The sequence below is a fragment of the Rhinatrema bivittatum genome, chromosome 7 (assembly GCF_901001135.1).
Source record: "Rhinatrema bivittatum chromosome 7, aRhiBiv1.1, whole genome shotgun sequence".
Classification (NCBI taxonomy): Eukaryota; Metazoa; Chordata; class Amphibia; order Gymnophiona; family Rhinatrematidae; genus Rhinatrema; species Rhinatrema bivittatum.
The window spans coordinates 187,122,323-187,137,504 of NC_042621.1; the positions used below are offsets into that span (position 1 = coordinate 187,122,323).

At 42.9% G+C, this 15,182-nt stretch overlaps 1 protein-coding gene across 5 annotated transcripts in view; it reads right to left on the reverse strand.

The window, feature by feature from the left end:
• MAPK8 (mitogen-activated protein kinase 8) overlaps positions 1-15,182 on the reverse strand; it is a 153,526-nt gene that overhangs the window by 25,261 nt on the left and 113,083 nt on the right. For all 5 annotated transcript variants that reach the window (XM_029609636.1, XM_029609632.1, XM_029609637.1 and 2 more), the window contains exon 10: positions 2,505-2,629. In XM_029609636.1, the coding sequence (XP_029465496.1) occupies positions 2,505-2,629 (125 nt within the window). The remainder of the gene's footprint in view (positions 1-2,504; positions 2,630-15,182) is intronic.

Consider the following 15,182-nt stretch of genomic DNA (forward strand, 5'->3'; position numbering starts at 1 on the left):
ACTCTCCTGGACATAAAGTGCCACTCCCCCTACCAATGCGATTCTCCCTATTACTGCAATATAATTTGTACCTTGATATTGCACTGTCCAAGTGGTTATCCTCCTTCCACCATGTCTCTGAGATGTCAATTATGTCTCTCTCATCTTTCACTGCTATACACTAACTCTCCCAATTTACTCCTTAGACTTCTGGCATTGGCATACAGATATTTCAGAGTGTGTTTTTTGTTTGTATTAACAACCTGCTTTTCAGTTGATAGGGATAATTTGAAATCCTTTAGCTCAGGTGATTCTTTGCTTTTAGGCACATGAATTACTTTTGATTTTATTGGAACCTAATTCTCGTGTTTCATTAGTATCCTTCGAAGATACCTTCCTCTAAACCATGCACTGCTGAGTGACTGTCAGCTTTCCACCTTGTTCTAGTTTAAAAGCTGTTCTATCTCCTTTTTAAAAGTTAGCACTAGCAACCTTGTTTCACTTTGGTTAAGGTGGAACCCGTCCTTTTGGAAAAGTCTCCCCCTTCCCCCAGTTTGTCCAGTTCCTTAAAAAACTGAATCCCTCTTCCCTGCACCATTGTATCATCCATTGTCTTATCGCATTGAGACTCCAGAGTGCTGTCTGCCTCTGGGGACCTGCACATGGAACAGGGAGTATATCAGAGAATGCCACCCTGGAGGATCTGGATTTCAGCCTTCGACCTAAAATCCTAAATTTGGCTCCTAGAACCTCCCTCCCACATTTTCGTATGTCATTGGTGCCCACATGTACCATGACATCTGGCTCCTCCCCAGCACTGTCTAAAATCATATCTAGGTTATGCGTGAGGTCCACCACTTTCACACCAGGCAAGAAGTTACCAAGCAGTCCTCACGTCCACCAACAAACTATGATGGCCAATCTAACCCTTTCCTCCTGGGCAGTAGCACTGGGAGACTCGTCCTCAGTGCAAGAGGACAATGCATCACCTGGAGAGCAGGTCCTTGAAACAGAATCACTTCATGCTACATCAGGGTGATCTCTCCAACCAGGAGACCTGTCTGATCCAAGGTAATTTGTGGTGTGATTTATATTAAGTTTTCGGAGAGCATGCAGGTGTGTTGATCCAAGGTAACAGCAGAGCTGCCAGACTCTCAATAAGGGCTGGTGCAATAGTATGATTTAGATAAGAGCCTGATTGATTTTTAATGAGAAAGTGCCTTTTGCCTATAAATCAATGGATGAGCTAGGGGTGGGTGGGAGGGAAAGACACACTAGAATTAACTCTGGTTGATTATCTTAGACACACACAAACTCTAAAGAATATACCCCAATATTTCATTTCTCGCCAAACTTTTTTAAGTCCTAAGATTTCCCAAAGCTAAACTTACCAATCCTCTTCAACCATCAGCAAGTTGATCTCTCAATAGATTGAAAGGTTTGAGTTTCGGCACACACTTCCAGTCCTCCTCTACTGTAAAGGGTGTGGGGCCTCTGGAAGCTGGGCTTGTGGAGTTCAAAGCCTGAATTGCTCGCTGTGACTTCTGGAGTCCTCTCCCAGGAGATGCTGGGAACATTATGTAGATGAGCCTCTATCTTGTGCATGTCTATAACTTTACCTTTCATTTCCTTAGAATGCTCTTTGATCTTCATTTTCACAGCTTTCCTTCAGATTCACAATCTGGCCAATGGTACTGGAATTAGGGGATCTTTTATCCAGAAAAGCTGACCTTTTTAAATCATTTACAAGTAGAAGCCAATTATAAACCAATTATTAGTGTCATATTTTTCATCTGTGTAAACTTGGAGCTTCCACAGCAGAGAGGTTGAATACTTATGCAAGCAACATTTTTCAGTTTTTAATTTTATTTTACAAAAAAATGTAGAGAAATAATGAATTGTGACTTTAGCAATTTACTTTAAAAGCCTACTGGTTTGTAATAAACATACTATCCACACAAATCTGACTTTTTTTTTTTTTGGGGGGGGGGGGGGGGGGCGAATACTTTTGCAGGCCACTGTATATCATATCATAAAATGAATATCACTCACATTGCATATTAACTTGTTCTATTACTAGCAATGTTTCTCATTGAAAAGCCTCAACTGCCCAGAGTTGGTTTGAAGAAAGCATAGTGGTTTACTGTCAATAAAACCTAATATAACACATAAGAACAAAATTTAAAAAATGACTTAAGCCCCCAAAAAAAAGACACACTCATTTATACCATAAGATCCTAAGGGATATGATCTTTTCATTTACTTTACCTGTTCATCTATTTTATGCCTCGGCTCTGCACACCAAGTACCTTATGATAGTCTTGAACTTGGTGCAGTACAGTACTTATAGCCAAACATAGAAACCCCATATATGAAATGTATATGGACATTCATACTTCTCATGACAAAAAAAAGCTTATGGGTATTCATAGAATCCTTAGTACAGACAAGGTCTTGTTCACGTATTTTATCTTTAATTTTATCCATAAAATAATGTACATAGATTTTAAGAAAAGGAAACCTACTGCTTCTGCTTCCAAGGGGTCATACCAGACATTGATATATGGGTGTAAGAGAGCATCATCCACAGAGATTCTCTTTGAAGCGTCAATCACTAGCATCTTGGATAGCAAATCTCTTGCTTGGCTGGCTGCAGAAAAGAAAACACTCGTTTGCATAGCTAATTTCTTTGGGAAAGTATACAATCACCTTCTTCAAAAATTACCCACATTTGACTGGGAGGATAACTTTCAAACAACTGCGCATGTGGCAGCATATATATTGCTGCGCATAGTTTTCTCCATAGTATTTAATAACCTGTGCTTATCACACATACATGTATTATAAAATATGTGTTTCTTTACCCTGCAATACATGCCTAAATGTAGGTTTATGCGTGAATACATGCAGTACACTGAAACCATGGATTTCAATGCATTGAAAATATGCACTTTTCCTGCCTATTTTACAAACATACATGAGTGTTTCATGTGAAAACAAAGTAGGATTTACTCCTGTAAATTTATACACGTAAATCAGCCAATTTTAACACGTGTGTAAATGAAATTAACTAGTTTATCAAAAAGTTCACCAGACCTTCAGATCATCGAGAGCTTCCTGGTTCTTCAGCCTAAACTCTGCTCAGTTCACCCAGACCTCTCACTCAACCAATAACACACACATTTACTACACAGTAATTAGCCGAGATAAAATTACACAAGTAAGTTGGCAAGTGTAAGTGCATATCTTTTAAAATAGTAACTTACACATGTAAATGTTGGCCCTGCCCTGGAACGCTCCTAGATCACCTCCTTTTATGCATGTATATACGTATACGAATGTGAAAGTATGCACATATTTTTAACTTTTATAAAATAATGATTATGTGACTAAAAGCTACCCATGCACACATATGCTAATTTACACACGTGTAACATTCTGAAAAATCACCTTTATGCGTAGTTTGTGGTATTCTAAATGCCAACTAACAAAACCAACTAAGACCCCACAAAACCCACAACATTTTGCTAATTATATTCCATTCATAAAGAAATTTCCTCCTTGCCCCAAGATGATGGTCACAGAAAATCCTTGGGTTAAACCACTCAATTTGAATGAAAATAAACAGACAACCACATTTATTTATTTATAAACTTTTATGTACCGGCGTTCGTAGGAAACATCACGCAGGTTTAAAATTAACTATAAAGAATGGAAATACTAGTAACCTCCAGTGAATGAGGCATATTTAATCCAAATGACTGATGAAATCCAGATAGGTTAAAGGGTTATCTAAAAGGAGCAAGGTATCGAAATCCAGCACCTCCCCAACAAGGAGAAAGAAATTAAATGATTCTTTCTGCAAATTTGGACTTGCATGCAAGTATCACACACTTGATTGCCTTCCAGAACCTATCGGGGAAACCACTGCATGGTATAGTCTTAGAACCTCCCCTCTAGCGTTGACTCCTATAATGGCTGGCAATACTATTTCTCTAAAAAGTTCAGTTTCTATTTTAGGAGTTTGTGAACTTGACCCCCAATTGTCAATGGTACAGTATGTTTCTTCTATTGCCCAAAAGTGCTTCTTTTATCTTGGATACATCTGCCATCTGCACCCTTATCTTGGGTCTCATGATTTAAAAACTTTAGTTCAAGCTTTTATTTTGACAAAGATTGATTATTGCAATTATTTATTGCTTGGTGTTCTGAACTATTATTTGAAAAGGTTACAGCTTCTTCAGAATACAGCTGCCAGAATTGTCTATCGCCTTAAAAAGTATGATCATATTTCTCCTGTTTTACAACAGCTTCACTGGCTTCCTGTCAAGCAGAGTTGCTTACCTATAACAGGTGCTCTCCAAGGTCAGCATGATATTAGTCCTCACACATGGGTGACATCATTAGATGGAGCCCAGCTCGGGAAACTTTGACAGACACATTGAGCATGCCCAGCATGCTGCTACCCACGCGTCCATGCGGGGTCCTTCTTCAGTCTCATAACAGTGTTCGCAAAAAATAAAACAAACTGAAAGAAACCCAACTCCACGGGATGGCGGATGAGTTTCGTGAGGACCAACGTCCTGCTGTCCTTGAAGAACACTTGTTACAGGTAAGCAACTCTGCTTTCTCCAAGGACATGCAGGATGGTAGTCCTCACACATAGGTAATTATGTAGCTACAGGCTGCTCCCAACATAGGCAGCACAGAACATGTGCCAGCATGAACAACTAGAGCTACTAGAACCGGAGGAGCAAGCCTGCACCCAAGGAAAGGGCCTAAGACAGGAAGAGTTGGGTTTTCATGGCTGAAAAAGATTACGGAGGACCAACTGATCAAAATGAATGTCAGGTCATCCATCTCTGTCCAGACAATAATGAGACGCGAATGTGTGGATGGAACTCCAGGTTGCCGCCTGCATATCTCGTGAATGGGGACGGCATGCAAGTAAGGCACTGAAATGGACACGGCCCGAACGGAAGGAGCCTTGACATGACCTTCAAGCTGCAGGCCCCCTTGAGTGAAACAAAAGGAAATACAGACTGCTAGCCAATGAGATAAGGTCTCCTTAGACACCGTGACTCCCAACCTGTTTTTGTCGAAGGAGCCAAAAAGCTGAATGGACAGGCTGTGAGGTGCCGTCCATTCAAGGTAAAAGACCAGGGCCCTTTTACAATCCAGAGTATGCAGTGCACTTTCACCTTGGTGGGCATGCAGTCATGGAAAAAAGGAAGGCAATACAATGGACTGATTGAGATGGAATTATTTGATCACCTTTGGCAGGAACTTTGGATGCCTATGCAAGACAGGGTTTTGTGGTGGGGCAGGAGTTGTACAGGGCATACGAGGCTGCTGTGCCCTCTGAGGTCTCGATCTAGAGATTGGCGGGTAGTACTTGTGTGGCCGGTAAAAAGGCCGTCTTGGATATTACCTGCGAGGCTTTTTGCTGGAGGGTTGGTGTCCTAAGTGCTGGCTGATGGTCCTTCAGTTGGGCCACCGCCTCTTTAATCTTGTCACCGAAAAGGTTCTTCCCTGTATAAAGATGATCTGCCAGACAGTTCTGCACCTCAGGGTGCAGGTTGGAGGCACACAGCCAAGCCATGCGACGAGTCCCAATGCCCGCTGCAGCAACTCTCATAGCTGTTTCAAACACATCATACGCAGAGTGGACCTCGTGCTTATCACAGTCCAGGCCCTGCTGAACTATTTTCTGGAAGTCCTCCTGGAAATGTTGCAGGAGGAGTTCCCCAAACTCTTGGGCTTGTTTCTAGAGGTTTCTGGAGTACTGCCCCATATAGAGTTGATAGCAAGCAATCCTGACTGCTAATATTGAGCCCTGGTACACCTGGTGTCCGAGAGCTTCCAGAGCTCTGTGCTCATGGCCCAGGGGGACCGAGGCATGAGTCTGAAGTCTCTTTGCCTTCTTTAGGGCCGAGTCTATCACCACTGACTGGGGATGGGATGCTCCCAGAGTCTGACGACTAGCTCCTTAAAGATGTCATGTACTGGAACAGCTACCACTTCCTTAGGAGTATCAAGAAATTGCAGGATCTCCAACATCCTGTGATGAGAATCCTGATCTATGAATAGCTGGAAAAGCACAGACTCCTCCATGGCCTTAAACCCAGCAAAAGAAAGATCCTCTGGAGGAGATTTCCATCTCTCTTCCGGTGGAGAGGGCTCAGAAGGTAGGTCCTCTGATTCCTCCTTCGAGGAAAAAGATGCTGCTCCTTCCCAAGAATCATAGGAGGCTTCCCCTTCTCTTTGAGTGTTCGGAGACATGGGGGGGGGGTGGGTGTTGGAACTCCCTCCTCGGCCCTTAGCCTCAAGCCAGAAGGCTGCGGGGGCACCGGTGGAACTGAAGATGGTACTGAGGGCACCGGTGGGATCCTGAGATGCATGGGCACCAACAGATCTACCAGCATCGGGACTGCCGGGTGCATCTATGGCAGCAAGGGCATCGGTCTCGATGGCCCCGGGAGTGCCAGAGGTTGCCGGGGTGTCGTGCATGGCTGAGGTGCTATCAACCCCGATGGACCTTCCTCGACTAAGGAGTCGCTCACTGGAATGGGGAAGGTGGCGGCAGCAGCGATGCTCCCTTTGACAGTGAAGGGTTCCGGGCATCGGAGTTGTTTGCATTGGTAAGACACCAAGCAGCAGGTCCAGCCACTCTAAGAGAGGCACAAGCACCAACAGAGTCGGCTTTTATGGTGGTGGCAATCCCAGTGGAACCGGAGACTCGATGCCCTGCAGGGCTCAGCCGACTGCCAACTGCATGCACTTAATTCTTCCTCAAAATCTTGCTATGGATAGGACAGCTTGAGGAGGCGGTGGCAGCAAAATTAGATCAACCCTGGAGTCACGGGATGGAACCGAAACTTCCACCGGTATCAGTGACCCGATGCAATGTGGGAAGGAAGAAAAACGTGATTTCTCACAGAAAAAGCAAGAGCTCCACAGCCACGAGGCTTCAGTTTCGCAGAAAAAGAAAGACTGAAGAAGGACCCCACGTGGACACGTGGTTAGCAGCATGCTGGGTATGCTCAGAGTGCCTGTCAAAATTTCTAGAAACTTTGACAAAAGTTTTCCATGCTGGGCTCCATCTGATGATGTCACCCATGTGTGAGGACTACCATCCTGTTTGTCTTTGAAGTTACTGTATTCGTTTTAAGATTTTCTCTCATTTTCCACACTGTACGCTCTGGATTTCCTTTATATTGTGCCTGGTTTTTGGTTTCTTATATCCCTGCTCAATCTTTACATTCTTCTCAGAAAGGTTTATCATCTCTTCCATCTTTATCTGTGGTTTGTTTGGTGTCAACTAGAGATTCAACTTTTAATTATGAAGCCCTTCTGTTATGGAATGCTTTGCCACCAGAAATCCGATCTGAATTCAATTATCTTAAGTTCAGGAAGGCATTTAAAGCCTGTTTTTTACCCAGGCATACAATGGTGATTTTTAATATTCTACAGCATGCTTGCCTGCTTGTTTGTTTATTATGATGTCCATACATGATTTACTGATTTTACATATGCTTTATATGTTTTTATTTATTTGTATTTTAGTTGTTTTTAGTGATTCCTGTGTTATTTATTATACACTGTATTTGTTAACATATAAATTTTAAATTTGTGATTTTTATGTACATCTGCTTGGCTAACGATTTACAAGTGGTATACAAAGTCAGTAAAATAAACAGGCTCTAAGGAGGAATGAGTGCAGGTAGACAGTGCTCACTGTTCTCCTGGTATATGGTAAATTCTGAATTATAGTATAAATTGCTTTTGATTTTAAAGTTACTTTTTTGAAGTTGCACTGTGCTACATTTAGCACTATAGCATTTCAATCTAGTCCACACCAATTCAGCTAGGTTGAAATGACTTTAGTTTGAAAGCGTTTGCTAAATTGGTTAGAAAAACATGTCTTGTGTATCCGCTGCAATATTTTACTAACACATGTAAACAGTAATAGTGATCCAGTACTGGCTGCAAATAGACTTTTAAATGGCTTCTTTCATATCCTGTAAGTTACTTCCCTAACATTTCCAGAAAGCAGCCATGTTTGGAATACAATCACAAGCTATGCTATATATATATCAGGATATGACTGGTTCATTACCTTTGCATAATGTCATCTATGATATCATAATCGCTAAAGAGGGAATCGCCTTAAAGCAGGGGTTCTCAAACTGGATATCCCTAATGAATATGCATGAGAAATAGTTGCATACATAGGAGGTAGTGTGTGCAAATAAAAAGTATGAAAGAAGGACTTCCAGTTTTGCGCTGAGCTGGGAGGCTGTGTGAAACTGAGCTCAAGCCGGGCTTATTAAAATTAGATCTTTAGCGAATATAGCACTACAGAACACAATGTGTCTGCTTCAAAAGAAGCTGGCCAAAGATCGATGCCAGTTTTGTGAGAAGACAGTAAAGCAAAAGCACACGAGACGGACAATATGGCATCGCAGCATCCTCTGATGAGGAAATTGACAAACTTGGCAGTAAGTTAATAGTACACCGGAAGCTTTCAAGGCTATAACAACTCAAAGACTCGCTAAACGCTAGGAACTGTCGTTGAAAAGATCACCCAAATGAAATAGTACACAAAAATTCTTCCTGACTAGACAAAGTAGAGACATGTGTGTCTGATCTGGAAGGGGCGCTGATGTCACAGTGTGCTAAGAAGGATAAGTTACAGCGTACTCACACTTTAAATACTTCAAAACTTGATGACCTAGAAAACCGTTCCAGGTGGAACAGTACAGTTGACAGTGTTGCTGAGAAGATGGAGGGAAATGATCCTGTCTCATTTGTAGCACACTGGTTATCCAGTCTTCTCAAGCTGACTGGTTTAACAAAAAACAAAAAAAAGACTATCAAAGCAGATCTGGCACATCATACAATAGTGCCGGCCCCTGCAAGTGGGGGGAAGAATGAGTGCATTGTTAGTGCGATTGCACAACGTCACAGATAAGCAGAAAATTCTGAATGCGGCCCAATCCATGGGTAATCTACCTTATCAAGGACATAAATTTATGCTATTTTCCAATTTTTCAATAGAGGCGCAAAAAGCGGCAGGCATTTGGGGCAGTAAAAGTAGCATTTCAAAAACAGGGAATTAAACATGCCATGCTCCACCCTGCGAAAGAGAGTGATCCTACAAAATAAAATCATGTGCTCTACAGTCGCTGAAGCATAGAAACTACTGGAAGACTTACAGAGGGGCAATGCTCAACTAGACTCAGAATTAACACGAGCTCATTGAAGCAGTGGCACACATCTCCAGGCGGGGCTGGCTCAGAAAATAGTAATACTGATTACGGAAGTCGTCGATTCTGCAGTAGGGGAGTTTTATTCACCTGCTAATTTGTGGAAGCAGGAGGAATTTCCCTGGTTTAGTTGTGTACTCCCCACTTGGTTTCATAGACTGTTCAATTATGTTAACCTTATTCTATTATTCTTGTTCACTGATACAAATATGATCAACCACGGCTCTCAAATACACAGCCAAATATGTGGCACATTTTCTGCTGTGTACCAGGGAAATCCCATGAGTAAAATCCAAGAACTGCATTTCTTTGCACAGAACGACGAAGACAAATTTCTCAGTGGTAGTGGTTTCTTCAACAACACAAGGAATAACCATTTAGCAGAGACAGAAAGGAATCTGGGGCACACAGATCATTCATATTTGCCTCAAGCGATTATAAATCAGCAGCCTGTGCTCACCTTTTTGTCTACCTAGATGGACAGCACACTGTTCTGGAAAGTGTAGGGTATTTTATTAAAACCCAAGCGCTCCATTTTCAGGCACTATTTTTTGATCAAACCATGATTTTTAATTTCTTACCTCAGAATGTTACAGAAACAAGTAAAAGTAGTTCTGAATGCAATGTCATTTTTGTGAATACATGGGGAAATATGGAGGTTGGTTTGTGGGTGAGTTTGAGGACTCTAAGGAAAAATAAAATCAACCAATGGCCCTCGCATTCAGTTTGAGCCGCATTGTAACACTCAAAACTTATTCCAGTCCTAAGTGAAAACCACCCCATAAACCTCCCCCTCAGACTCTTCCCATGCAAAAGTACTTTTTGTAATAGTACCACCACTTTTCCCCCTCCGAGGGGTTGCATGGTCAAAAGTAGTGGTACTACTACAAAAAGTACTTTTGCATGGGAAGAGTGAGGGGGGAGATATATGGGGTGGCTTTCCCTTAGGATTGGAATAAATTTAGAGAGTTACAATGTGGTCTGGGCTCGAACTGACTGCAAGGAATGTTGAATAGTTCTTAAGTTATCCTAAATATAGTTTGAGATTAAATGGGTCTGGGATGAGGGGAGAAAAATGGCATGCCTTAGGATTACTGGTGAATGGGATCATCAGAAATAGACATATGCAATACCCCACTATCAATGCACTGTTATTCCTTTAGCCTTGGTTCTCAAAGTGGGACTGATTGCAGTATTGTATAATAGACTGGTGAGGGATAACCTTACAAGAATTGTTTATCACTGTTATGGCCAACCCATTAAGTGCATCTCCCTCAATGTGAGGAGATTTCATCCATGATTAAGAGAAAATGAATACTACAATTTGCTTGATGCCAAGGTACTCTCATATGATTATTGCAGGAAACGCACTTTAACCTTGAGCATGAGAAATTTAAAGGAGGATGGGTACGGAATATATACTACTCCTCTTATAATTTTCAGCTATGCTAGCTTTCTTGCAAGAGAATGCAAGAAAAAAATGACTCTTTGAAAAATACAGCTGTAGCATTGGAAATTCAGCAAAAGAAAGATTGCTTGGCCAAAACATATAAACAGCTGAAGGCTTGTCACAGAGAGCTAAGTGCTATAGAGAAACAAAATTGAGAAAATTCTTAGATACACCTGATTGAAGTTCTACAAGGATTGGGACAACCTGGATGCTGCTGACTCGTTCAGTCAAAACAAAGGCATGTAAGTCCACATTGCATCTACCCATAAATCAAATGGCGAGCAAACTGTAAATCCCAATGAAATAGAAAAAACCTTTATGCAATATTTCACAGACCTGTACTCCGATCCCACCCCCATTGGTATGGGGGCCAGTGCTGATTTTCTGGATATGTTGTTTTTGCCAACTCTGACAGAAATACAAAGGGGATCAACTAGCAGCCCTGATCTTGCTATAGAAATTCAAACTGCTATACGAGCATGGCCGGGAGGGAAATGCCCAGGCCCCGACAGCTATTAAATAGGGTGGGGTTTTTTGTTTTGTTTTTTTTTAAATTCTTGCAGAGCTTGCCCCTTTTTTGCTCTCACTGTTTAACCACACAGAACAGGCAGATGAGGACCTGAGTAATCTAGGGGATACTACCATCTCTTTACTCCCAAAGCCAGGGAAAGATGTCAATTTTTTAATTTGTTCAGACCAATATCCCTGTTAAATTTGGATTTAAAGATTCTTGCTAAATTCTCGCAGCTCAGGCTGGAATCCTATCTCCCACTGTTGGTACACAAAGACCAAACTGAGTTAATGAAAGGTCGTGTTTCCATGTCTAACACCAGAAGATTGTTTAATATACTTCATATGACCAAATAGATTGGGTTTATGGGATTATCTCTTTAGGTGCGGAAAAAGTTTTGATTGCATATCATGGTCATTATTTGCTGTGCTTAAAAATGCTGGGCTGCCAGACCGATTCCTAGCATGGATACAAGCCATGTATGCTAAGCCCCATGCATGCCTTCTTATCAATGGGGTTTTTACACCACTTAGTCCTCTTGCCCGAGGCACACAGCAGCGGTGCCCACTGTCACCCTTACTATTCGATCTAGTAGTTGAACCTCTGGCAATAGCAGTTAGGCAAATAAGAACATTTCAGGTTTCCGGATAGGGAGGCAAGAACATAGGATTTCATTATACAATGACGACATGCTTATGTACATGACTTCTCCAAAGACGTCTGATCCTGCCCTTCTCAAACTTTGCCAGCTGTACAGTTCCCTTGCGGGACATAAGGTTAACTACAATAGATCAGAAATTTATACAGTTGGAACTAGAGCTATCATCTCCATTTGCATAGCTAATTTCAAAACTGTAAGATAAGGTTTCCGGTATCTAGGGATCTATGTATCCAGTGACTTTAATGAATTATTCTCTAAGAATTTTGATAGTTTTTATTACTGAAATTAAGCAAGACCTACAAAAATGGTCAGATCTGCCAATATCGTGGGCTAGTCGAATAAACTTAAGATGAACATTCTTCCAAGTTCATGTGGACGAATAAGCCTGTATGGATAAAACTTAAGTCAGTTATGTCTTCCAAAGAAGCAGGGAGGCATGGCTCTTCCAAATCTTAAGATTTATTTTTGGGTAGCCCGCCTAATTTGTTTTAAATCCTGGTTTGGGCACCCAGATGCACCTTGGCTACATAAGAAAAAACTACAGGCCAATACAGCTGACCTTGAGATGTTGCTGCTTCTTTCCCTCACTTCCCTGTGAGGAGAAAGGTAACTAGGGATAGCCCAGTGCTGGCTCAAACCCTTAAGAAATGAATTCAAGTTTGGGGCTTTTTAGGACTGGAAAGAACTTATTACTGCTTGTCCCTAATCTATGAGAACGCTATAATATTGGGGTTCACTTTCACCCCGGCTTTCTAGGAATGGAGAATAAATGGTCTCTCTTGTATTGCTCAATTGTGGGAGGATGGGGAGTTTTGCACCTTTGATTCCTTGCAAAAAGCAAATGTTGCTTACCTGTAACAGGTGTTCTCACAGGACAGCAGGATGTTAGTCCTCACATATGGGTGACATCACAAGATGGAGCCCTGTAAGGAAAACTTTTCTGTCAAAGTTTCTACAAAGCTTTGACTGACACTGGCACACTGAGTGTACTGAGCATGCTCAGCCTGCAATTATCCCTGTGAGCCACAGGTGTCTCCCTCAGTCTCGTCTTTTAGCTAAAAGTGCAAGCGAAACTAAAATAAACGTAAAAACGTATACAGACCCAACTCCGCGGGGTGGCAGGTGGGTTTCATGAGGACTAACATCCTGCTGTCCTGTGAGAACACGTGTTACAGGTAAGCAACATTTGCTTTCTCACAGGACAAGCAGGATGGTAGTCCTCACATATGGGTGAGTACCGAGCTGAGGATGCCCGAGAGTGCACCAAATGCACCCAAGACGCTCGAAAGGCGCAATGACGGGGATGGAATTTGGAACAGGGGGATGTTGGGTAGTTAAACCGAAAAGAATAAGAGTAGACTGACTGGCCAAACATGGAACATGCCAGCCAGTCGTTATCTAAGCAATAGTGGGCTGCGAAGGTATGGAGAGAACTCCAGGCTGCAGCCTGATAAATATGTACAAGCAGCAGCGGCAGAGGGAAAGCTATTAAGGCTGGGACGGACGTAACAGTGTGGTTACACACAGTATTGTAGTGAAATGGCTGCTTGTTGGTAGGAAAAAGAGATACAGACCATCAATTAGGAGGAATAGGTCTATTTGCCCACTGGAACTCGCAGCTTGACTCTTGCCACAGAAGGAAAGAGTTAGGTGGAATTCTTATGGAATGTGGTGCGATCTAGATAGAATGCAAGTGCACTACTACTGTCCAAGAGTTGGAAAAAACCCTCTCGCTTTGGTGAGAGAGAGGTGTTGGGAAAATTGGTCAGAGTATATTCTGAGTAAGGTGAGATGCAACGTCTACCTTAAGAAAGATATGAAGTTGAATACGTAGAACCACTCTGTCACGGAGGAACGCAGGGTCGGATGATTATGTAACAGGGTGTGTAACTCACTGACCCAGTTGGCAGGAATGACATTTATGAGGGAAAGAATTTCCCATGCCAAACTGAAATGAGAGGAATGGAAAGGCTATAGAGGAGACAGGATGGGCGTGGCTGGCGCTTACACCGTAATTAGCGGAGGGCCACAATCCCGCACCGATGTCGGTGGGGCACGCCTCGGGAACAGGGGAGCCAATTAACGAGCTCGTGAACCCGACCCTCTTCGCAGTGGCTCGATGTCTCGTGACACCAGTGCAGAATTCTTCGGAACTTGGTCTGGTGTTTCTGGAGCACCAAGGACTGCCAAAACTGTGCGGAACAGTGCCGATGGCAGTGGTGATGTTGCTCGGCCCGAGCATTGTCCAGCATCGAGAAGGATAGCACCAATGTGCTGGATGGCGTCGGTGGCGGACGGTCACGTGTCGGTGATGATGCATGCCACGGTGCTCGGCCCGCTCTTTCCCCAGCGCCGAGATGGATGCCCTCGCTGTCTTGGATGGTGACTGATGACGGACTGTCAGCATGCCTGCTCTGCTCCTGGCACTATGTAGTGTCATAGGCTAATACGGGGCTTTAATAAGAACCCAAAGCATGGAGCACTATATGTTCAGGTGAGGGCATTACGTGGCGGTGCTATGTCTGTACTGACAGTGTCGATGGCGGCCTCAGCGGCCTCAAGGGTATCGTCAAAAATGTATATGAAAAAACGCCTACGACTCGGCCAGAGCAATGATGACAGTGACGAAGCACTGACGGCATCAGCGCAGGTATCTATGGGAACGATGTGGCATCGAATAATCGAAAAAACATCCTTGGTATTGGAAAAATGATATCGGCATCGACTGAGTCGATGACCGTATCGATAGGAACAAAGACACCGATGGAAACAACATGGCGTCGAGGGCATCGATGTATGGAGGCGGGCGCCATTGGCGGCATGGCCACGGGCATCGACTGTATGGCCACGGACATTGACTGTGTCGATTGGATCGACTCAGGCAGTAATGGCGTGCATTGCATCTGTGCCAGTGTCAGTCAAAGCTTTGTAGAAACTTTGACAGAAAAGTTTTCCGTACAGGGCTCCATCCTGTGACTTCACCCATATGTGAGGACTACCATCCTGCTTGTCCTGTGAGAAGTATGACATGCTACTAAATACCCATCTAATTATTTACAGTTACATCAGGCCCTAGCAAACCTAAAGGACCTCATGGTCCCTCAGCGATAGCTGAATAGACTTAAAAAATATTTGGAAGACCCCCGAAGCTTCTGTAAATGGTATTTTAGCTTTATATTGGAGTGCTATAGCTAGGAAGTTCGGAAATGAGACCCTGTCATTACTGATCGACAGGTGGAATGCAGATCTAGGCACAGCTCGATGCAAAAACTTGGAAGATTATATGGTCCGCAGCGCATCGTAGCTTTCTGT